This window comes from Lithobates pipiens, unplaced genomic scaffold (genome assembly GCF_037356315.1).
Source record: "Lithobates pipiens isolate NorthernLeopardFrog02 unplaced genomic scaffold, aLitPip1_a1.2 Scaffold_18, whole genome shotgun sequence".
In the NCBI taxonomy this organism is placed as follows: Eukaryota; Metazoa; Chordata; class Amphibia; order Anura; family Ranidae; genus Lithobates; species Lithobates pipiens.
The window spans coordinates 411956042-411981405 of NW_027507758.1; the positions used below are offsets into that span (position 1 = coordinate 411956042).

The following is a 25364-nucleotide window of genomic DNA, read 5'->3' on the forward strand; positions in this document are numbered from 1 at the left end:
TTCTTTTTGTGATGACTGCCTTAGTTTTCCATGTAAGAGTTTATTCACCATTACTCTTAGGAATGGCTGTTCACTTCTAAAACACTTCTTGGTTTTGAGTGGGTTATCACTCTTAGCATTTGTAGTGTGACATTTGCTTTAGTTTTATTTATTGAGAGGTTTTTATCCTTATTACTTTTTTTGATTAGTACATTTATCATATCATATTAGCGCTGCATCCTTATTTTTTTTTTATTGTATTGGAGTTTAGTATCGAACTTTATGGTGCTGGCAGCTTTTTATTGTTTCATTTTTTCAGCGCAGCGTTAACCTTTGTTTTTTTTATCATTTCTAGTAGGTATGGCACTAGTTCAGGTGGGGCCTATCCCCAAGATCTGTGACTTTTAAGAGGAGCATCTGAATAGCCGTGGCTTGGTTATCTTGTATGTCAACTATAGTGTTATAGTCCTACTCATATTGAACAACATCTATCTGAAGCCACTAGAACTCATAAGTGGGACTATACAGCAGGCTTTTTCACAGGATATGCTTTTTCACAGGAGGCTGCTTATCAGGAAAGTGTGCTGGAGAGTCAGCCAGCCGCTTACATCTGTCCCTTGGGGAAGGCATCTGGTCTTGCAGAGGGACTGCTGGGTCCTAATTTCAATGGAGGATTCCCCTGCTGCAGCTAGCTGGTTCAGCAGTCACTCTGGGTCTAGACTTTTCCAGCTGCCGCCATCTTGTGTCCCAAGCTATGCGGGCCGCATGTATAAGTCTAGTAGTCTGTGGGGACCCTTGGGCTCTGACTTCTTCCTGGACATAATCCCAAGTGTGCCCTGAATGCCCCCCTCTGTTCCGGAGGACAGATGGAGACTGTGAGGAGGCTGGAGAGGCTAAATTAGAATGTGGAGGAGAAGAGCTCAGTGATTACACAGCCATCTTCTCCCATGGCCAGGCCACACCCCCACCCAGTTACATTTTACTAACTACTGAGTAGTGCAGAAGTGATCACACTAGCCGGAATACAGCATGCCTATGTGATCCAAACAGAACTATAAGTTGAATGGGCTGCCTTTCTTAATAACTGAAAATTATTTACTAAAAATACGGGCATAAAACTATAGAGCATGTGGACATAAAATTCTTGAAAGCTGGGTTTCAGGAGCACAAAACTTTGTTAATGGGGAATATATTTTAAACAAAGGGTCAAAAAGCCACTTTGAGTACACCAAATGCCTTTGCAAACCCAAATATTGGCTTGTAAAAATGGATAACAATGCCATCACTGTACTTTACATAGCCGGTGCAAAGGACACAGCTATGAGAAGGACCAAACAGGTCCACTCGCTACACCACCCACTACAGAACACTACAGGAGAGGACAGATACAAGACCAATCACTCTGCACAATGAAAGAGAGTAATAGCTGCCAGTCTTTATTACCAGAAACTCCAGGCAAAGTGTACGAGTTGAAATATACCACCATGAATTGTCACAATAAACAAACTGTTATGGTATAAACATGGTGATTGAAAAATAAATGAAAATAAAATTGGTATAATATAAGGAAATAATAAATATATTAAAATAGTCCTTAAAGTGAACAAGTGCAAATGCCCTTATATCTGTGAAAGCTTGAGTGCTTGGACACAGATTCCCAGAACACCCTGTATAGTGAATAATCCACCTTGTGCTTGATAATACACATCACACTCACTAGATGTCAGTGACCCCCTTACCATACAGCAAGGGAAGTCATCATAACTTTTAGGTCTTGTGGGACCTATTCCAATCTTCCTTGTGGCTCCTTGCATGGATCATTTATCCTCCTCAGTGTGATCCCGGTGTTTCTCCAATGAAAACAATAGGCAAAGAGTATGGTGAAAATAAAAACAGAGAGGAAGCCTCTCATAATGTAAAACCTCTTGGTATGTTTATTTAAAATAGTTCAAAAGTGCTACAAAATCCATAAAGCATCAAACAAATCGGTTTATGACTTCCAATAAGATGAAGCACCCCACACCATTCTTCAATGATTGTGTGCATCATATAAAATAAAACATTACTATTGTTCTATATTAATGACTGTGGATTTGTGAAAAACAACTAAAACATGTTTTTATCTTTTAGTAAGTGTTTTTATAGTTATATATTTTTTTCACAATTCCACAGTCTTTATATATTACAGTAATATTTTTATTTTATTTATAGGATGCACATAATCATTGAAGAATGGTGCAGGGGTAGTATTTTTACTATATGTGCACAAGGTGTCCTCATTGAGCTAAGCAGCCTCCGTGATTCTATATAACTATTTTAAAAAGTTTTCATTGGTCTAATGGAAGCATAGGATCATAGTCCTAAGTAACCCTTCCTGATTGCCTCTTCTAATTTTGTTTCAGCTATAAGGATTGGATGGGGAGGGGGTATCAGTGTAACCCAGTTTATTTATTGGATGGCATGCAAGGTAACATCCTGTTTCTGAAGACATTGCAGTTTTATGATGAAATGTGTTAATTGGATGTTCTTGTGCATCACTTATGGTCCATAGTGGAACACATGCTTGGTCATGGGTGGCATCCATCTTATTGGAAGTATTAGTGGGCCAATTAGTTTGATGCTTTATGGAATTTGTAAGCTTTTTTAACTATTTGTAATAAACATACCGAGTGGTTATACACTATGAGAGGCTTTCTCTCTGCTTTTATTTTTATTTTCACCATACTCCTTGCCTATTGATTTTTTTGGAGAAACTCCAGGAGGAGGATAAAGGATCTGTACCAGGAGCCACCAGGGAGATCTGGATAGATCCTTCAAAGTGATGATGACTTCCCTTGCTGTATGGTAAGGGTGTCACTGACATCTGGTGAGTGCAATGTGTATTATCAAGCATGAGGTGGATTATTCACTATACAGGGTGCTCTGTGAATCGGTGTCCGAGCACTCAAGCGTTCACAGTTATAAAGGCCTTTGCACTTGTTCACTTTAGGGACTATTTTAATATTTTTATTATTTCCATATTTTATACCAATTTTTGTTCATTTATTTTTGCAATCACTATATTTATACCATAACAGTTTGTTTATTGTGAACATTCATGGGGGTATATTACAAATAGATTTGTGCATGTCATTGCAAGTGCTGTCTAGGGATAGTATTTCATTGGCTGGATTTCTGGTTGGGGATAACAGACAGCAGCTGCATTCACTAAAGATCATTGTTTACAGAGGTGCGGATGTCCTGTGTCAATATATTTAAAGTGTAGGAGTTGTTTCATGCTGAATTGCTGCAAATATTGATTAATTAAGGTAAATATGTAAAATGTAGCAAAAAAAATAAAAATATTACTGTCCTGACCATTTTTAGATGATGAAAGTTAAAATTGTATTGCCTTTTTTGCTTTAAACTATATTAAACACACCCAACAGCCACTAAGTAGTAAAGCTTGAAAAACTATTTTCAAAGTGCTGCAACTACGCTGTTGAGTTTAGGAAAAGTCGCTTGACTTGACTTTGGTTAAGACTTTTAATATGTTTAAGTATTTTAGTGAACCATGTTGCTAGATTTAGGTTTAAAATACATAAATGCAGCCCCTGAAGGGCTCTCCTGCATGTATATGTATGCTACTGATGACTGTTACCCACGTTTTCCCTCCCCTATTTTTTTTTTGTACCCACACTTGCTTTCATTTTTTTTTCTTTTAAAAATTATTAATAAAATATATTCAACCTAAACTACATATATGCACTCACTTTTAAATGGGAAACATATGCATATGATGCTTCTTGATCTAATGTTTTGATAAATTCATTTTTAAAAGATAAAACAAATGTCTAAATCTTAAGAAACATCAAACCTTTGGTAATTAAATATCATAAAAGTATGTGCCAGCTGCTTGAAAATAATATACACCACTGTATATTGTCATTAGCGATATTTAATATTCAGGGGATGTTAGAAAACATGCAAAAAAGGGTATGTTGGGAGACTTAAAACAGTGTTAGTTGAAAGATTTCACAAAATATATTCAAGAAGTGGGATGTAAGTTATCAAAAATTCTTGTCAAGAAAACAAGAAGAGCTTTGGTGTAACACACTTACTGTTTGCATAAAAATGAAAACGCAACAACATTCAAATCAAGAAAAAAATGTAGAAAAAAATATAAAACAAGCAAGAAGACAAAACACATCAATCAAAAATGGGATAAAAAGAAAAAGTCTTCAAAATAGATACAAGAAGTCAAGAAAAAGTAAAGGAGGTATGTTTTCAGGGGTTCCTTGTCATGCAAATTGGTTTGGTGGCAAAAAAATACCTTCATCTTCAGCACCTTCATTATCACCTAAATCATCTGTCTGTTTCTTTGTAAGGGGACCTAGGATTGAGAATGGAAACATGGAGCAAAACAGTTCAAGAATATTGCATACTAAAAAAAAAAAAAAAAAAAAAAAAAAAAAGAACAGCAAAATATTAGACATCCCCAATATATTGCAAAAAAAGAAGAAGAAGAAGAAAAAAAAAAGCATATACAGTATGCTTTTAAAACTGTCAAACACTAAAGTATTACATATGTTATATATATTTTCAGACTTTTAATTTTATAAGTGTCCTAACGCACATGAAAGAACACATGTCTCAAATAAAATATTTTGCTTTCAGATAAATCTTGCTTTCAGATAAATCTTGGTCTGTTAACAGTATCTATCTATCTATCTGTCTATCTATCCATCTATGGAGGGTTGTCAAAATATTTTTATTTTTTAGAGCGTGTAGCAGTAACTCGTAAAAAAAAGTCAATGTAATAAAACATAAACAATTATTTTATAACAAAGTAAATAATGGGCATTTCATGAGAAACATGAGCAAGACCTCAGATTCAGACCAAGCCATGGAGCAACAAAGGAGAATAACCAATGCTTATCACACTAGAGTTGCAGACTCAGTGCACCCTCACTGGTGCTCATAACATGGGTGTACCGTAATATCAGAATATGCCTCCTGTGCTGTTTTAGGTAAAATATGGCCATCACTGATCCAGGCCAATAGCAAAAAAAGGTTGAGGCAGACAGCATGGGCGACTCAGTCCTGCTACACAGAGAGGTCTGATTAAAAAATCCACTTATTCAGAAAAGCAAAAACTGTTTTAGATTTAGCAGAATCATTGCAATTACCAAAATAGGTGAACAACATACAAATATGTTGTTTAAAATAATATTCTAAAGTGTAAAAACTATTTGGTGGGAAGCATATTAGTGTCTGTTATACTTATTCAGTAAAACACAAACTGTATTAGTGACACGAACATTTACTGAACAGCTGAACACATAAAGATTTCAGGTCCACACATAATGAAACAGAAGAATGATGAAGATGTGTGAAACATTTGGCATGCACAAAATATTAACAACACATATGCTCAGTAGCTGCAAGAGTAAATAAAACAGAACCATGCATTAAAAAATAGCATTGCAAAGCAAGTGGGAAATACAAAGGTGGATGTCAACAGCTTTTTATCAAGATGCATGCATTGCGTCAGAACATAGTCCACAAGGAAACACTGGCAACACTCTGTAAATATACTTTCTGTCAAGATGATATATATTTTTTTAAAAATGTTAAAATTCCTAGGGACAATAGAAGTGTAATATATCACTGAGCTCTTTCAAAGTATGTCTCTGAAAGACTCCATCTTAGACTAGAACTGAGGACTAGGCTTGGGGTTTTGCCTAGAGCAAATAAACGCTATCTAAGAGAAGTTATTTTTTTTTTCTGTTAAATCAAACAATGTGTAAATATTAATATTCTGTCCAACCACAAGGTTAACATCACAGGCTACAATGTAGCACAGAAGTTTGAAATGTTTGTTCTAAAAATTGAGAGTTTAATTATTTATAGAAAATTGTATAGGTATTGCAAGTGTTTTGACATTAAATCTTTTTTTTTTCACTGTATGTCACTGAAAAAGAAATAGAGAGAAATATGATTAGACCACCATAATATAAAAAAAGCACCAAAGGCTACTTCCTACTATAAATATATCACAAACAAACCCTTGTACAGTGCATGCACCAAAAGTAAGTATTTGGAAACATATCCCTACTGGCATTTTCAAATATATTTCTGCTGTCCTAGCTGTGACAATAATCATGCATTATTTAGCGTGTTGAAAAAATTTTAAAATCAAAATTTTCTGTACTAGCAAATGTAACACAATTTAGCCAATAAAATAATTTAAGCACGTCCTGATCCATTTAATTCTGGATATTATTGTCATCCAAAAAGGTATTACAGGTACTCCTCACTTAACGACCTGGTTCCGTTCCAACAACCAGGTCGTGAAACGAATTGGTTGGTAAACAAGGAACCACAAGTAATCAATATTTTAAGAATTCTTAACTACTGTACTGTATTGTGAAAAAAAAGGTCTAAACACAAAACTCCAGCTCAATAACATTTCAATTTGCATAAGTACAGAACGCAAACGGAAATTCTGTACTGTTCTGTACAATACAATGATGTATAGCCTGCCGTTTAAGTGGGGAGAGCTGGTCGTTAGTCCAAGTGGTCGTTAAACAGGTAAGTCGTTAAACAAGGAGTATCTGTGCTGCAATTCAAATGTTTTAAATGAACAGTTTCCTGTTAGATGTACAGTCCATCCAAAATGTATACTTCTTTTAGGCTAAGTTCATACATATGCAAATTGGATTTGTGTTTCCTCGCATCCAATTCACATGACAGGAGAGTGTGCCCGTCTCTCAATGGAGTGGGTTCACACAGTTCCATGGCGGCCGTGGTCTGCATTAGGAAAGGGTCCTGTGCACCCTTGGTTCAGATTCAGGTGTGAATTCAGGCAAAAACTCTGACCTGATTTGCACCCAAATCAGTAAACATTAATGTAACAGACCCCCTTCTGTGAGCCGTGGCCGCAGAATGTGTAAACCCAGCCTAATAAGAATATTTTCTCCCACTTAGCTTAATGGGTTGACATTTTGTGCTGTCCCCTCTAAAGTGTTTCTGTTTCTTTTCTGCATTTTCCATAATAAAAACAAAGTTCAGAATGCAAATGGGAAAACAGATCCTCCTACAGAGGTTTTAACAACTGGTATTAGCTAGGAATTTTAGAGCAGACATCTCACATTCAGAAACACAGAGTGATATAGTAAGGAGATCTAACCTTAAAAGATTCACTACACCCAAAACTAACATTTCAGTTCAGTTTTGAGGAAGAGTACCTTCTAAAGACACCAGTATCAATGTCTCATCTATCACAACAGTCATGGGGTGATGTATGATTTTACATGTTTTTTTACTTTTACATTACGGAAAATGTAGACAGAAAAGTGTTCATTCCTTGCACTAAGGTAAAAAATGTTTAGGTAGTTAGTATCCCTTCTCACCCCCCCATATTTACCTATTCGATCCAGCACTGTGCCTGCTTGCACCGACTCTCTCACCTCACCTGGTTTCATGGGCTTTGTTGAGGCAGAGGGAGCCACTGGCTCCTGCTGCTATCAATCAAAGCCAGTGACTAGGGAGCTGGTGGCAGACTATAGATGCAAACAGCTAGGGTCAGCAGCGAGCCATCACGAGCAGCTTCCTTTTGGAGCACTCGCCGGACTGGAGACAGAAGCACTGGTGGGGGACCAAAGAAGAGGATGTTTTGGGAAGCTTTGTCCAATTCCTTTTAATTGTATATAAAGCTGGGCAACAGATCTCACGGCATAAGCTCCAGGCGCAAAATGCCATGCCCATATGAATATGCCTGTACCACTCTTTCCCAGGTATGTGCAAAATGTATAAATATGATATATAAAAAACATAAAGATGCCTACTATTCAACAGCGGCTGAGCCAGTCTTGATTGTCTATCCACTGCAGGGACTTTCTCCTTCACAGTTATATACATACCTCTCTCCCAGACTTGTGAGTGCATCCACTTTTTGTTTTTAACTAATACACTGAATAAAGGCACACTATACCATGATACCATGAGGCTTCTTGAAGCCCTCTCTTTGTTTTTTGTAGAGTCAGCAGTAGTGTTCAGTGTCTAGTATCTACACCTACAGGGTTTGAGCAAATTTGATTTAATGTAATTTACTCCTTACTGTGAATGGTTATGATCTTTACCTAGTTACCACCAGCAGTTTAACTTATACTGCTGGCCGGAAGCTTTGTTTTTTCCCTGTGACATACCTGTACATCAAGTGGGACATTCCTGGTTGGACACAGCATGAGTTTGTCAGCAAGCTTGCAGCTAATTATTTTGGCTGTGAACCTGCTGATGGCTGTGACCAACTACAGAGCAGAGATCTGTGTTAGTGTTAGTAAACACACAGCACAGATCTGGCTGGTTCTACTCCCTGATTTCACTCACCATTCAGAGCTGAAATCAGGAAGAAAATCCAGCCAGTCTGTGAGTAAAATGAGTACACATACACTGGTAAAGCACACTGTTGACCCCTTGATTGCCCTTCTGATCAGCCCTATCACCCAGCCAGTGGCGTTAATACAATAACAGTGTACAGTATTATCACTGTATTAGTTTCACTAGCAATGTCAGATAGTGTCAGTTAAAGTCAGTTAGTGTACCTATGAGCCAGTGTCAGTTAGGTCCCTTTCATACTGGGGTGGGAGGAGCGTCGACAGTATAGCATTGCTATTTTTAGGGGGCTTTACCATCAGATTTGCAGCACTATTGGGCCACTAGGGGGCAGTTTTACCCCCTGCTAGTGGCTGAGAAATGGTTAAAAACCACTGCAAAGCGCCTCTGCAGAGGCGCTTTTCCGGCGGTATAGCCGTGCTTCCCCGTTGATTTCAGTGGGCAGGAATGGTGAAGGATTGGTGTATACACCACTCTTTCACAGCTCCAAAGACAGGACTTTTTTTTACTGTCCTGCTAGCGCACCGCTCCAGTGTGAATGCACTCAGAGAGACAGCAGCAGCTGTTTCAGGTCGGTTTGCAGACGCTATTTTTAGTGCTGTAGTGCCTGCAAAACAACCCAGTGTGAAAGGGGTCTTAGCGCCTGTCCCTGATTGCATGCCACGCCATCACAGTCACACTATAAGTTAAGTTGCTGATCGCGCCATTACTAATATAGTGTCTGTCTCGATCAGTATCCTGGTCACTGTCAGAACTATACTAATGTTTCTAATACTATAGCATCAACAAAAATGTTTGTGATTTTATTTTTTATTTTTTACCAAAGACATGTAACAGGATATATGTTAGCCTAAATTTATGATGAAATTAGATTTTATTAGATTAGTTTTACAACAGAAAGAAGAGCATATTGTTTTTGTTTTTTTTTTGTTTGTTTTTTTAATTGTCGATATTCTTTCTTTTATATAATAATAATAAAAAAATAAAAAAAACAGTGGTGATCAAATACTACCAAAAGAAAGCTCCTTTTGTGTGAAAAAAAAAAAAAAAACTATATCAATTTGATTTGGGTACAGGGTTGTATGGCTGAAAAATTGCCAGTTAAAGTACCACAGTGCTGAATAGCAGAAAATGGTCTGGTCATGTTCATGTTGTATGTGCTCAGTGCCATTTCCAGAGGTTGTCTTTGGGAAATAGACATGTGAGTGCTGCCAGCATTGCTGCAGAGGTTGAAAGGGTGGGGAGTCAGCCTGTCAGTGCTTAGACCATACCCGCACACTGCATCAAATTGGTCTGCATGGCTGTAGTCCCAGAAGGAAGCCCCTTCTAAAGATGATGCACAAGGAAGGCCGCAAACAGTTTGCTGAAGACAAGCAGACTAAAGACATGGGTTACTGAAACCATGTCCTGTGGTCTGATGAGACCAAAATAAATGTATTTGGTTCAGATTGTGTCAAGAGTGTTTGGTGGCAACCAGGTGAGGAGTGCAAAGACAAGTTTGTCTTGCCTACAGTCAAGAATGGTGGTGAGAGTGTCATGGTCTGGGGCTGCATGAGTGCTGACAGCACTGGAGAGCTACAGTTCATTGAGGGAACCAGGAATGCTACCATGTACTGTGACATACTGAAGCCGAGCATGATCCCCTCCCTTCAGAGACTGGGCCACAGGGCAGTATTCCAACATGATAACGACCCTAAACCCACCTCTAAGATGGCCACTGCCTTGCTAAAGAAGCTGAAGGAAAAGGTGATGGACTGGCCAAGCATGTCTCCAGACCTAAACCCTATTGAGCATCTGTAGGACATCCTCAAAAAAGAAGGCGGAGGAGCCCAAGGTCTCTAACATCCACCAGCTCTGTGATGACATCATTGAGGAGTGGAAGAGGACTCCAGATGCAACTTGTGAAGCTTTGGTGAACTCCATGCCCAAGAGGATTAAGGCAGTGCTGGAAAATAATGGTGGCCACAAAAAATGTTGACACTTTGGGTCCAATTTAGTCATTTTCACTTAGGGGTGTAGTCACTTTTGTTGCCAGTGGTTTAGACATGGCTGTGTGTGGCTGTGTGTTGAGTTATTTTGAGGGGACAGCAAATTTACACTGTTATACAAGCTGTACACTCACTACTTTACAGTGTAGCAAAGTGTAATTTCTTCAGTGTTGTCACATGAAAAGATATAAAAAAATATTCACAAAAATGTGAGGGGTGTACTCACTTTTGTGAGATACTGTATCTTTTTTGCTACTTTGTTTTCTTTGGTGTAACTTAATATATTCCCCAGTGGCTGCTATTAATAACTATTGCACCTTTCACTGGACTCTTAATTCATTGGATTATGACTATGCATCACAGGCATTTTTTTTTTATTATTACCGGTATTTGTTTTTAGAATTTAGATTTGTGAATCCTTTATCATGCATATTTATGCCATAGAAACACAATCAGCCCAATCACTGCTACATAAAAGTGCAAAAGGAATGATCCTAGATATACATTTGTGACAGCTATTTAATGCAAACTAACTTCATAAAGATTTGACTTTGATTAACACAGATGACTATTAATGCCTATTACAAGAAGTAGCTACTGTATTTTACAAAAGGCCATATTAAAAGTTTAACACTTCTGACTGTGATAATGTAGCTCAATGATTAAGTCATTTATTATGTCAATTATTTCCTTGGTATGGTGAGTGCATTGTGTTTCTGAATGTGGGTATAGAGGAACCTTTCTTATACTAAGGACTAAGGATGTTATTTATGTGTGGGATCAATTAAAATTAGCACTTTTGATTTTGAATGTTCGAGTCCCATAGACTTTAATAGGGTTCTAAAGTTCACACGAAGTTTAGGTCTGTTCGCAGGTTCTGGTGCGAACCGAACCGGGGGTTGTGCAGCTCATCCTTATACAGGAGAAATAAAGCACAGTTGCATTTTTAAAAGTCCTGCATGCTGCATTTTTGGTGCATGTTTGATGTGGTAAAAAAAGATGCACCAAAAACGTACCTCCCCAATGAAATTAATGAAAAATGCAACAAAAACATTTTTGGTGCGATTTTGAAGTCACATGTCCTGAAAACACAACAAAAATGCAGTGACTCTATTTTTGCAACAGAGCAGTATGAAAGCAGCCTGAATTACATCTACCGTAATACACCTGCACTTACCAAGGCCAGAGCTATAACACTAGATTCATTATATTTATTTTATATATACCATCTGTTCTACTATGCAGGTAATACAACAAACCGTATAATGCCATATTTTACTTGAACCAGTCTGGAGCTGAAAACTCTGCTTAGAGGGTAAGCCCATTCAAAACTGATAATTTAGGTATAGGTAAAGCTGGCATCTTATGTTTTTGATATTCCAAAAGTGAGATCTTACTGCTACAATTTCCCATTCTGCCTCTGTACACCTGAGAGTTTTGCATGTTTCTCCCCACCTAGCTTTGTTCCAGCTCCTCCTATTGTATTTCTCTTAGTACAGAAAAAAAGGAAAATCCAACAGTGAGTGTAAACAATTCTAATACTGGCCATAGTGAAAAAATGTATTGTAAATTAGCATTCAATTGTGTTGTCTTCCATTGGTGTGTTTCCTCAAACCAGATACAATATATAATCCACTACTACAGTTCTAGTCTCATATACAAATTATTTTTTGCCACAACAAAGGAGCACTTGGCACTCCTACTTTGCAGCACTACATTCAGTTTGAGTTCTCCCATGATTCCTTTGGGTTCTTCTGAATACTACTATTTTTTTTTCCATGACCTGAATACATATTTCTATGTTTTAATGACTTAGCTTTCTCCAAGTTTTAGTTTGCACATGATTTTGTATAACTGTGGACACAACATACAATTTTAAGCTATGTTAGGGGAGCCTATTTTATAATATAAGCAGTCCTCGAACAAGGTAGGTTACAAACACAATAGGTTCTGTAGGTTTGTTCTTGAGATGAATTTGTATGTACGTTGGAACAGGTACATTTTTTAAGTGTATCTCCAGCTCAAAAAATAATTATGTTTTTTGGATGGAATAGGGAATGGTTAAGACCGCTATAACATTGGTTTTGCTGTCTGTGCCCCTGTTCAGTAAATTTCAACCCACTTTCTGTCCCTGTTACAATTTGATTTTGAAAAATGTGGGTTGTTGTGGAAACAAGGATTGGATTAAGCTTCAGTGGAGACAAGGGAGTAAATTTCAATTCCTAGGGGTAGATTTCCTTTCACTTCCTGTTGTCTCCCTCTGTTTGGAAGAATGAGTCGTATGTAAGTTGGATGTTTGTAACTCAAAGACTGCCTGTATATATATTATTATTATTATTATTATTATTATACACGATTTATATAGCGCCAACAGTTTACACACGACTTTACAATGTATTGGGGGCAACACAATTACAGTACAGTCCAATACAAAAGGTACAGGAGGGCCCTGCTCGTAGCGCTTACATTATAAAGGGAGGGGGTGGTGGTACAAAAGGTAATAGCTGCAGAGAATGATTTTATGTGGGGGTTTATATATTATAAACGTATACTATAATACTGCTATATTCTTTGCAGTTGTACTATAGAAATAATAGACTTTAGATTTCTAAAGTCTTTAGTGATATGTTTTTTAACTACAATATTACAACTTGTGCTTGTTGAGTCATATTCAAATAATGAAATGTATGGGCATATTAAAACTCTCCAGACGCTGTAGTCAACTGTAATCTGATCAATTCAATGAAAATTTCCTTTCAAATACAGAATTTAGTCAGGCCATGATGGCTACAAAACCTGCATTGTCCATCTGTCCTAAGCACAAAGAACAATTGCTACAGACAATCATAACTAGCTGCAGATGAGAAAAAATAGTAGTTGTTGCACAACTTGATATTTTATATGCAATTTCTTTTTGCTTACAAAATAAAAAAGTCGTAAACTGATCATCGGTACCATACATTGTTTGTAATCCCATGGTTTGAAGTATTTTCAAAAACTTCAATAGGTCCAGTGCACACAAAATCTAAGCTTAAAGTGGTTGTAAACCCTTACAACACACTTTGACCTACAGGTAAGCCTAGATTAAGGCTTACCTGTAGGTCCAAGAAATATCTCCTAAACCTATACGGTTTAGGAGATATTTGCCGAAAGACAGGCACCGCTGTCTATGGCGCATGCGCTGTAGACAGCGGCGCGCAGGCGCACTGAGCACGCCGCGCTCAACGGCGATATGCCGCGTGGGGCGGCTCCCGAGCACATGCCCGGGAGTGACGTCATCGCGGCTTCACTGAATGACAGCGGCGGAGCAGCGAGACCCACCGAGAAGATGGATGCGGCAGACTACAGGGGACAGTGGTGACTTCACAGGCTCCTGCGTCAGGTAAGTGACACATAATGGGCTACTATGCGATGCATAGTAGTCCATTATGCTTTACCTTTGCAGGGAATCAAAGAGGAAGTAAACTCATCAGGGTTTACTTCCTCTTTAAAGGGTTAGTTCACCTTTACCAAAAACTTCTTATGCAGATAAAGAATGTCTGTAGAAAAAAACAAACTGGGCTGCTTTTACTAAAGTTGAATAATGTCCTTGCTATAGGTGTAGGCCATTTACGTACATTGTGAAGCCTGAATGAAAAAAAAAATCCCAGGACTTTGATATTGGTGTTACTAAGAAAGGCCCAGCTTTTAATATTCACGTTCACCATCACAAAAGTGAGATTTCAAACACTGAGCTCAAAGCTACTGCATCAGGGAGAGAAAGATCACGTAAGAGGTTTTGAAACAGTGAAAGAGCTCACTTCTGTGATGGTGAAAGTGAACAGTAACAGCTGGGACTCTCTTAGCCAACATCCTTAGCAACATCCTGGGAGTTTTGGGGTAATGGGGAACTATGCCTTTAATGCTCATGGAACACGGAAATATTTTCAGCAGAACTGTGAACTAACAGATCAGATGAATTCCCAATAGCCCAACCATGGTTAGTGGAGTCTGCCTTTTTTTTTTTTTTTTCATATATTTTTTTGGGTAATAAAACAGCATACATCATATATAACTGTAACATTAGAACAGATTAAGGTTCTGTATCATAAAACTAATAGGAATTGTAGTGAATATATTCAAAATGTGAATTTTGTAAAACAAGGTATTGCAAAATATACACATATATGTCATCTCGTTGACGTTTTAAGTAACGTTTGTATCAAAGCTACATTAATTCAGTATAAGATCAAATACGATTCTCAACTGGACCTAGATTTAGGAGATAAGCAATATAGGTGAAAAATAATATATATAATATATATATATATATATATATATATATATATATATATATATATATATATGATATCATTATTTCCTTCTCTCGCTTCTTTTCTCTTGTTTCACTGTCTTTTTTTTCCTTTTCCTTCCCTATATTGTAGGTTATGTTATGATGCTGCTTCATAGGCACTAGTAGATTTGAATTGTATCCAATTGTACTAGGTGGATGTGAATTTTGAGATCTTTGCATGTGATATGTTAATCAGTTCTTCTATTTTATCAATGTGATTGATTCTAAAAAAACATTCTTTTTTGGAGGGAGTATTATTTGAACGCCGGTGGTAGGGTATACAATGTCTTGCAGCATTTATCATAAACATAGATAAGGTTTTAAGGTAACATTTCTTAGCGATTGCATTGTGGTGTAGGAGGTTTTGTCTGCCTTTTAATCATGCTGCATATCTTTTGAATTTAGTTTTGCATTTTCTTTAAGTTACATAGTTAGTAATTTGCATAAATACCGGTAATGGGATCACAGAAGCACAATCAACTGTATTTTACCCAGTGTTTTCTGTGCAGACTAGAAAAGAATAAAGAGCGTACAAAAAACAATGTATGTGTATTTAAATTGCAAACTAATCTATGATCTGTACAACATGTGCTAGCACAAGTAAATAAGGGGTGTCCTCTGAGATTTAGCAGTTAATTAAACTTTACCCTCAACATTAAAATTTGCATATCGCTTTATTAGTTTGAAATGGCATTTCAATGTACATGGAAAATAATAAAATATCAGATAACATTTAAGGCTTGTTAGCTTTAATCCCCTCTCATAAATGTTGAACATGTGAGTGTTCATGGAGAAATTCAGAGTTAAGAGTAAACGATTATAACAACAACTTTGGTGGCTCACAGAGCACTTAGTATAAAAAGTACAAACACATACAAAAGAAATGAGTGTTTTACTTCGATCCCAGGAAAACACACTATGTTCTATTTTCTACTTTATTATGAAATTCAGGATCATTAATACTTTATCTATATGAGACGAAAGAACTGGACAATAATGGTCTAGTATTGCCATATGTAGAGCAATACACATATGTTATTAGGGATTGATTTACTAAAACTGGAGAGTGCAAAATCTGATGCAGTTCTGCAAAGAAACCAATCAACTTCCAGGGGTTTTTTTCTGTCAAAGCTTAATTGAACAAGCTGAAGTTAGAAACTGATTGGCTACCATGAGCAGCTACATCAGATTTTGCACACAGTTTTAGTAAACCCAACTTCCAGTTTTATGAACCAACCCATATGTCACATGTTTTGGTGTCCCCTAAAAATTCAAAATTATACTGTCTACACTGTATTCTAATTGTAAGGTAACAACAAGTATTCAAGCTCCATGCACACTAGCATAGAAGAAAAAAAAAAAAGAAATGCTTGAAAAAAGCTGTTAGGAGTATTTTAGTAGTGTTTTAGTAGTGTTTAGAAACGTTTCTGGTGGAAAAACGCTCCAAAAAATCCACAATTTTTTTTTTCTCCTGGATGCTGAAGCCCAAAAAATGCTAATAGCCTAAAGTAGTGTGCATGAACACATAGGATAACACTCTTTAGCTTCTAGGAGCAGAAAAAAACAATGCTAATAACAACTTCTAGGAGTTTTAAGGCTAGTGTGGCATGGAGCCTTAAGCTTTTAGAGCCTGTAAAAAATGTTTTTTTTTTAAAAATCTATAGGCAGCAAAAGAATATGTCAAGCAGGCAGTTTAATTAGATACTGACATTAGAATGCACGTACTATATACCAATACCAGTGTCTAGATAAATACATACTTAGTGTTACTGCCACCACTGCATACAATCATCTTTCATTTAAAGATGCTGCTAAGATCTTCAACATCCCACTCCAACACAAATAGATCTGTGCTCTGCTGCTCCCCTGTGCCCCCAGCTCTAAAGGGGCACATTAGTGATGCAGTAGCCAGGGGTTGTGAACAGAATATTTGAACATAAATATAGAAATATATATAGGAAATGATCAGGCCTAACAATAGTGCCTCTTTAAATACAAGTCCCCTGTCAATGCTATTAATCTAATATGGCCATATGGGCATAATAGGTCAATTATGAGCATCCTTACCCCTTTGTATATATGCAGTTGCAGGATGGGTGGTACCCTAGGTACTGCGGTTTGGGCCAGTGGGGATGTGACCATGGGTTAATTTGCCACAGGTTCAGCTGAACTGTGTTTGGACCAAGTTAGGAGTAAATTCACTTCATCCTTGGTCCTCAGTCTCCTGGGTTAAAGTGGTTGTAAACATCAGATATAAAATATGAACAAAGCATAGCCCTCTATAGTGTGTATGGGTTTCAATTAAGAGCACTAAATGTCATTTCTGTTTGCTGCTTTATTCCTCTGCTATCAGCATGAATTGATTCTGACAAGTTTTCCTGACACCAAAAGAAATAAGGTAACGGGGAGGGACCTCCAGCTGAGTGACAGCCTCAGCTCTGTTCATGTGTGCTGTGTGAAAGGAGGTGTGTCTGTTCCCTCCAATCAGCTCTCAGAACTCTCCTTAATGAGCTTTGCAGAGTGAAATTTCAGCCCCCTTTTTTCTGACATCCCAGATAAGCTTTACAATTTCTCTACTTTTAACACATGAAGAGAAGAGAAGACTGCAGATAAACAGGTACAACTTAAGTAGGAGCCTTTTTTCATATCTATTACCTGAGGTCAGTCACTTTAATGGGTATACAACTACTTTTAAATAACACTTGCCTTCATTCAACCCAGAAGACTGAGGACATCTAGTAGTAGAATAAGGTGAGTATTGCAGGTCAGAGTAGCTTTTCTTGTTTTAAATCCCTGTTGTGAGACTTTTTTTCTTTAAAGAAATGCTGCACACACCTCACGCCCCCCCCCCCCCCCCCCCCGCTATGTATCTCGGGCTCTGCTTGTTCATCTGCAGGCCCGCGATCAGCATAGTTGGTGTTGCCGGGTAGAAGGGATGCTGTTGACATCACACTTCACTTCCGGGTCCCCGTTGACAGTTTCCCTGGCCATCAAGACCAGGAAAGGATGTAATTCAGTGGAGCACAGGGGAGACATGCAGAGACTTTTAGACTCTATATGTCTAATTAACCACTTGCAACTGCCGCGCGGCGATATATGTCGGCACAATGAATGGCAGTGGTGGGCAAATGAGAGTACCTGTAGGTCCCCTTTAATTTGCGGGGCTAGTGGGCGTGTGTGCACCGACGGTGGGGCACGCACGTGCCCACCACGTACAGCATGACTGTGCCCGTGGGTCCTGCAGACTTGATGTCTGCTGGTATCCCGTAATCGTGTCACGGAGTGGCAGAACAGGGAGATGCCTATGTAAACAAGGCATTTCCTTGTTCTGCCTAGTGACATGACAGAGATCTACTGTTCCCTGTCATCAGGAGCAGTGATCGCTGTCATGTCAGTGGTAACCCATCCCCCCACAGTTAGAATCACTCAATAGGATACACTTAACCCTTTGATCACCCTCTAGTGTTTAACCTCTTCCCTGCCAGTGTCATATACACAGTAATCAGTGCATTTTTAAAGCACTGATCGCTGTATAAATGACAATGGTCCCAAAATAGTGTCAAAAGTGTCCGGTGTGTCCACCATAATGTCGCAGTCACGATAAAAATCGCAGATCGCCGCCATTACTATAAAAACAATGAGTAATAAAATGTCACAAATCAATCCCCTATTTTGTAGACACTATAACTTTTTGCGCAAACCATTCAATATATGCTTATTGCAATTTTTTCTACCAAAAATATGTAGAAGAATACATATCGGCCTAAACTGAGAAAAAAAATGTGCTTTTCTCTTGTTTTTTATATATTTTTGGGGGATATTTATTATTTCTATTTTATTTTGGTGAAACATCGTACGGCCGTGCAATTGTTAGTTAAATCGACGCAATGCCATATAGCAAAAAGTGCTCTGGTCCAGAAGGGGGTAAAATCTTCCAGAGCTGAAGCGGTTAAAGAGAACTTGTGACCTGAAAAAAAAAATCACAAAGGGACATTTTGTGATTAAAAAAAAGTTGATAAAAAATATATTTTTTTTAAATTGTAAAACATTAAAGTTACCCCCAAGCACATTAAAATACCCCCAATAAAAAATTTACTCCCCCCACCCCCACATATATTCACATACAAACATAAATGCACAAGGCGGGGTGTCTACGCCTGAAAATATTTATTTTGGTACACATGTTACATACGGAATGAGAAAATTCTAGAACCAAACTGCTCTGTCTGTGAAAGGGTTAAAGGATAAGTTCACCTTCAAGAACATATTACATGTTCTACCCACAGGATGCTATTTAAAAAAAATGGCTCCTAACCTTTTTAGCTTGCTCCTAGATTCAAACTAAATTTATCAAGCCCTGAGGTGGACTTTAACCATTTCCAGACTGCCTGACACTGATATACGTCGACGGGATGGCACAGGTGTGCAAAAGGGCTTACATGTACATCCCTTCGTAATCCCGGGTTATCGTGCTCATGCACCTGCCATGGGTCCCGTGGACTCAATGTCCACTGATGGTCTGCAATTGCGATGAGGAGCGGCAGACAGGTAAATGTAAACAAGGCATTTCCCTGCTCTGCCTAGTGACATGACAGGAATCTATTGTTCCCTGTCATCGGAAGCAGTGATCTCTGTCATCTCTGTCATCTCCTAGGTAGCCCATCCCCCCTACAGTTAGAACATGCTGAGGGAACACATTCAATCCCTTGATCGCCTCCTAGTGTTTAACCTCTTCCCTGCCGGTGACATTTGCACAATATTCAGCGGGTATTTTTTAGCTCTGATTGCTTTATAAATGTCAATGGTCCCATTACTATTAAAAAATATTAATAATAAAAATGCCATAAATCTATCCCCTATTTTGTAAACTCTATAACTTTTATGCAAACCAATCAGTATACACTTATTGCTATTTTTTTTTTTTTACCAAAAATATGTCGAAGAATACATATCGGCCTAAACTGAGGAAGAATATACACATATATACACACACAGTATGTTGGACCATTTGTAGAGACAGTTTAACATATCCAAAGCCCCGGTGAATATAGAGAACATTGGAGAGAGCTCCCCACTCCCTCATAAGTTGGTGGAATTTTTAAGGATGTGTTTAAAACTGTCACTGGGGTAAACACAACCACAAAAAAAGTGTTCATAAAATTATTAAATGTATTACAAAGGTTAACAAATTAAAAGATTACAATAATAACATTTGGTCACAGAAAGTAGACCAATGATCAATACAACAATAGCAATTGGTCATAACTATTTGACCACAATTGATACTCAATACACAGGATAAAGGCAGATGCTTGTATATGCGGAAAGCCATTGCGTTACGCAGACTTCTTATCTGCTTCTTCAAGGCAGCTTGGCATGCATCTATAAAATGATGTAGATTATAAAAAGATACCATTAATACCAATAACAATTATTTTATTCACATTTATAAAAGATTATACAATGGGGGTGAGTGCTCACCAACCAGATTCACCAGTCTGGTCTGATGAACGTTGGACCATGTAGAAAGCTTGATATAAAGAGGCCAATGATCGTCTAGGAATACCAAACAAATTTGTTCAAAAAATAGAACCCTTTATATACCCATGACCATAGCAGTATATGTATATATATCATATGTGGCAAATGGTAAGGTGAATTCAGGTATAAGGCATGTATATGAGACCTCCAATTGGTGTTTCATCTCAGGCACCTCACCCAGGACCCTAACAGGGAGAAAAAACGAGAGCACCAGTAGACACCCGTGGTGATTTGGTGATGGGCATTGCCCAGATATCAATGTTTGGTGAGGAACAGAGTACAAATGTACAAAAAGAACTTGGAGCTACCCCCAAAATTCTTCAAACAAAACCCACTGTTAGCCCAGGTTCAGCCCCTTCAGGATCAATCCATACCCCTCATACACCCATAGCATACACACGCATGGGCAAGATAGACCTGTTTTTAGTCAAGCAGATCCAGAGCAATAAGGATTAGATATGGTAAACGTATCCTCCTATCCCTTGTCCCCAATAGAGACTGAGGTACTTAAATTGAGCCCCTTTCAAAAGATTGACCAATTTGTATTAACCAAAGACTTGCAAGTATTCACAAGAAATCTAACATATAAAAATATCTTTGACAAAGATCGGGGGCAAATAGGAACAAGGGAGGATGCTATGTACAAAGGCTTTAAAGTTCAGAACTTTCATATGCTCAACACCCTTATCCAGTTACTCGATGAGAATGAGAGCTCAGGTGGAGCTGTGTCAACTCCACCCTCCTCTTTGGATGAGAATGATGTTGACATAGAGGAGGATAAAACTGAAAGCAAAATCTCAAAAATGTCTCAAAACCATAGACTTGTCCAGCTGTATGGGTGTTTCTAAAACAAACGTTGAAACAAAGTGAAAACTTTTCTTTCTCACACAATATCACTAGTAATCTTACTCAAGCACAACAAATGGCCCTTACTAATATAATCCAGAATGACCAGATTGTCATGAAACCAGCCAACAAAGGTGGAAATGTGGTTGTGATGGACAGGAATCAATATGTACAGATGTGTGAGAAAATTCTGAACAATGATGAATGATATCAGATAGTATCTGGGGACTAATTAATTGAATCTAGTATAAAATGATCCTTGCCCAGGCATATCAACAGGCGCTTGTCGATATGGACCTTTAGAAATACCTAGAAGTTAAATGGCCAATCACACCCACTTTCCATGCCCTCCCGAAGGTCCACAAAAGCCTTTCTAACCCTCCTGGAAGCCCAATAGTTTCATAGTTAGTAAGGTTGAATAAAGACACCAATCCATCCAGTTCAATCTGAGTGAGTGTCTACCCCTATCCCTGTACACTGCACACTCACATTGATCCCTACCCTCAAGGAGCTCACAATCTAAGGCCCCCATTCATATACTAGGGCCAATTTTGGACAGAAGCCAATTAACCTACCTAACACTTTTTTGTGGTTGTGCTTACCACAGCGAGAGTTTTAAACACATCCCTAAAAATCCCACCACCTTAAGAGGGAGTGGTGTGCTCTCTCCAATTTTCTCTTGTTTTTTTATATATTTTTTGGAGATATTTATTATAGCAAAAAGTAAAAAATATAGTTTTTTTTTTTCAAAATTGTCAGTCTTTTATTGTTTATAGCGCACAAAGGTGGTCAAGGTGATCAAATACCACCAAAAGAAAGCTCTATTTGTTGGTAAAAAAAAGACACGACCGCACAATTGTCAGTTAAAGGGACACAGTGTCGGATTGCAAAAAATGCTCTGGTCATTACGGGGGGTAAAATCTTCCGGAGCTGAATTGCTTAAACAGTTTCTGTTACAATGCAACATAAAAAGGTAAAATGTCTAGTGAACGGAGTGACTGTTTAGTAAACCTTATTGTTCTGTTACATCCCATGGTTTAATGAGAGTAAGGCTAATTCAAAAAGGTTTTGTTTATTAAAGATTTTGCAGTATATTCCATGCTACTAACAGCTGCTGATTTATACAAAATGACCATCAGCGAAAGGATGCCTTAATTGGTTGCAGGTGACAGCTTTGATCAAAAGAAAGCATAAAAATCAGTCCAGTAAATCGAAATGTTATAGATATTTCTGTATCACACAGAAAAGGTATAATTGTCAAGTCAAATAAAGAAAGTATAAAAGACCAGATAAAAATCTAGCTAGATATTGCTACACTGAAAAGACAATTCAGAAACATAAAAGGCATGCTTTGATAAAGGATTACTATGTCTTGATGTTCGGAAAAACATTTGAAGCAGGCCCTCTGACACACCAGTATAATGTTGTATAATAAAATTTCATAAACAAAATTGTGATCTACTATCAAGATGATACAAGTGACCTTTATTGCTTAGGGCCTAGCTGTACCTCTCTAATGCTCAAGGGCTTGTAACTGACAAGATTTAACACAAACCTATGCGTAAGCACTTCTGTTTCAATAAGTGCATTGCCAGTTTGATTGACACACTTGTGCTTAAGGGAAGTTCTTCTCCATTTACTATTTTTATTACTATTTCTTGAAAGTCAAAAAAATTATTTCAGGCTTACTAAGGGTTAAGGGTAATAATTTGTCAACAGGTACACAGTAGAATTACTGAATAGCAAGCAATATAGGAAATCAGTGACCTACAAAATGAAGGCAGACATTACAGCTACAATACAATTTGGTTCAAGAGGAATCAGAGGGTCCTGCTCGTTAGAGCTTGCAATCTAATGTAAATGTCTTGGCACTGTAGATGGACTTAATTGACATTTTGGCACTAAAAAAGAAATTTACATTTTGGAACACAGGAAGGGTAAATAAGATGCATTACAGTCACATTAAAAACATCATAAAGGATCACTTAAAGTGGTTGTAAAGTCTCAAGGATTTTATCTTATTGCATTCTTTGCATAAAGATAAAAAAAACTTCAGTGGGCAGCAGCCCGCCTCAGCCCTCCTAATACTTACCTCAGCACATCTCGATTCAGTGATGTTGCCGGACAGTCCCGGCAGCCTCTTCTACCTCGTTGGATGAGATAGCATTCTGGCGCCATTGGCTCCTGCTGCTGTCAAAGTCAGTGAGCCAATGAGGAGAGAGAAGGTGGAACCAAACCACAGCTCTGTATCTGAATGAGCACACAGAGAAGTGGCTCGGGTGTCTCCATAGCAAGCTGCTTGCTGTGGGGGCACTCAGCGGGAGTGCCATTGAGGGACCAGAGAAGAGGAGGATCTGGACTGCTCTGTGCAAAACCATCGCACAGAGCAGGTAAGTATAACATGTTTGTTATTTTTAAAGGAAAAAAACCCTGAGACTTTATTATCACTTTAAATAACAGGTCAATTAAACCTAGTTTTAGTGTGAGTATTTTGCAGATTAGACTCTTTGCATCACTTCTTGATGCTCCCTACTGAACCCAATGATACCACAAGATGTCATTGGGTCCAGTGGGCTAATGCTCGTTGGCACCGCACAATCATTCTGGGGAGAGGCAGAATGGCGGTCTGACTATGTAAACAAGACAGACCACCGTTTTGTGAAAGGGGAAGATGGAGATCGTGTGTTCCTGCTAAGCAAGAACACGGATCGCTGTATTCCCCAGTCAAAGCATCCCCCACACAGTTAGAAAGTGCTCCCTAGGAGCATATTTAACCCTTTGATCACCCCTAATATTAATCCCTTACCTACCAGTGTCATTAGTACGGGGACAGTGCATTTTTTTCATTTTTTTAACTTTTCATAACTTTTGCGCAACCAATCAATATACGCTTATTGGGATTTTTTTTACCAAAAACATGTAGCAGAATACATATAGGCCTAAACTGATGAATATATTTGAATTTTTAAATTTTTTTATTGGGTATGTTTTATAGAATTAAAGTGTAACTCCACTTTTATTGAGAAAAAAAAACATTCCCCTCTAGGTGATCAATGTACAGTGCAAGGATTATAACAAACGTTATTGCCGATTCCTACCTTTTATTATTCTGAATAAATCCCTGTGTGTTTGTCTGTGCCTCTGTTCTCAGTAGGTCTAATGGGAGTGGTTTCATAATTAACTGTCAGGTGTGGAGTTATAGAGCACTAATGAGGAAATCTTCTGAGCCGGCATCCCTTTAAATGGGTTCCTATTGAAAATATCTCTCAAAAAATGACATTTTTGTTGCAGGGGATGCCTGAAATCTGACTTGTATCTTAGGCAGACTCCTGGGAAAATTGGTGAGCCATCACACAAGCAGGAAATGATGTTTCTGGGGAGTGGTCAGTACACATACTTTGTACAGAAAACTTCAAGTAGCCACATTGCAATGTGTTCTCAGAAAATGACAAGGAAGCCAAAAGAGCCAAGTAAGCAGGCTATGAGCTGGACACACTCGGGGAAGCTGTGACTACATGTTTCACGCTTCAGCGCTTTATCAAAGTCCGGACTTTGATAAAGCGCTGAAGCGTGAAACATGTAGTCACAGCTTCCCCTGAGCCTATGATGTTCTACTGCTGATTACTGATGAGATCCCGTTGTTTCTGGCTTCCCATTTGTTTCCGTGGTAAAGCTGACGTCATCCAGTGTGTCCGCCACCTAGTCTGCCTGCTTGGCTATTTTGGCTTCCTTCCCCCTTGTGGTTGTTGCTGTCTAGCCTTCGCACAGCTTAGTTCAGCTACACAGCATCCTCATAGGAGCGTCATCCCACGTCCCACAGTAGGGCTTGCTGTGTTCATCTGAGGATCCTCCTTACTGTGCCTGTACGGTTGTTTGTAGGCTGAGCGCTTTCATCTAGCAGCTACAAGATTTGAGACACCATCCTCCCCCCTGTCATACTGGGATTTTCATACCATCTATTTAGAGTTGTGGCAGCCCTTTCCACGGTCCAGCCTGAAGCCGATTGGTCTATGTTAACCCCCTCTCATCCGGACTCAGCAGTGGTATCGTTTATTATTTATACCAGTATCTTATTTAGCTATATGCTTTTATGACTGTTCTGCAACCATCTACAAGTATCTATACTACTATTGACTGTTGTTGCAACTTTTTATATTTAACTGTTAGTGCAATAAATTCATCATGTTACTTATCTAAAGACAAATAAGTTTTCATGCAATTTCCATAGTGTGCTGCTTTTTGTTTTCTGTATCCTGATATCCATTTTTCCAGTGGTTGGTAGCCGCACTGGAACTTAATTT

At 38.2% G+C, this 25364-nt stretch overlaps 1 protein-coding gene across 4 annotated transcripts in view; it reads right to left on the reverse strand.

Moving 5' to 3' along the window:
* The window catches only part of NLGN1 (neuroligin 1), a 965616-nt gene that overhangs the window by 332794 nt on the left and 607458 nt on the right, over positions 1 to 25364 (reverse strand). For 3 of the 4 annotated variants that reach the window (XM_077487957.1, XM_077487958.1, XM_077487956.1), the window contains one exon: positions 4292 to 4351. The exons of the other annotated variant lie outside the window; for it this stretch is intronic. In XM_077487957.1, the coding sequence (XP_077344083.1) occupies positions 4292 to 4351 (60 nt within the window). The remainder of the gene's footprint in view (positions 1 to 4291; positions 4352 to 25364) is intronic. 4 annotated transcript variants of the gene reach the window in all.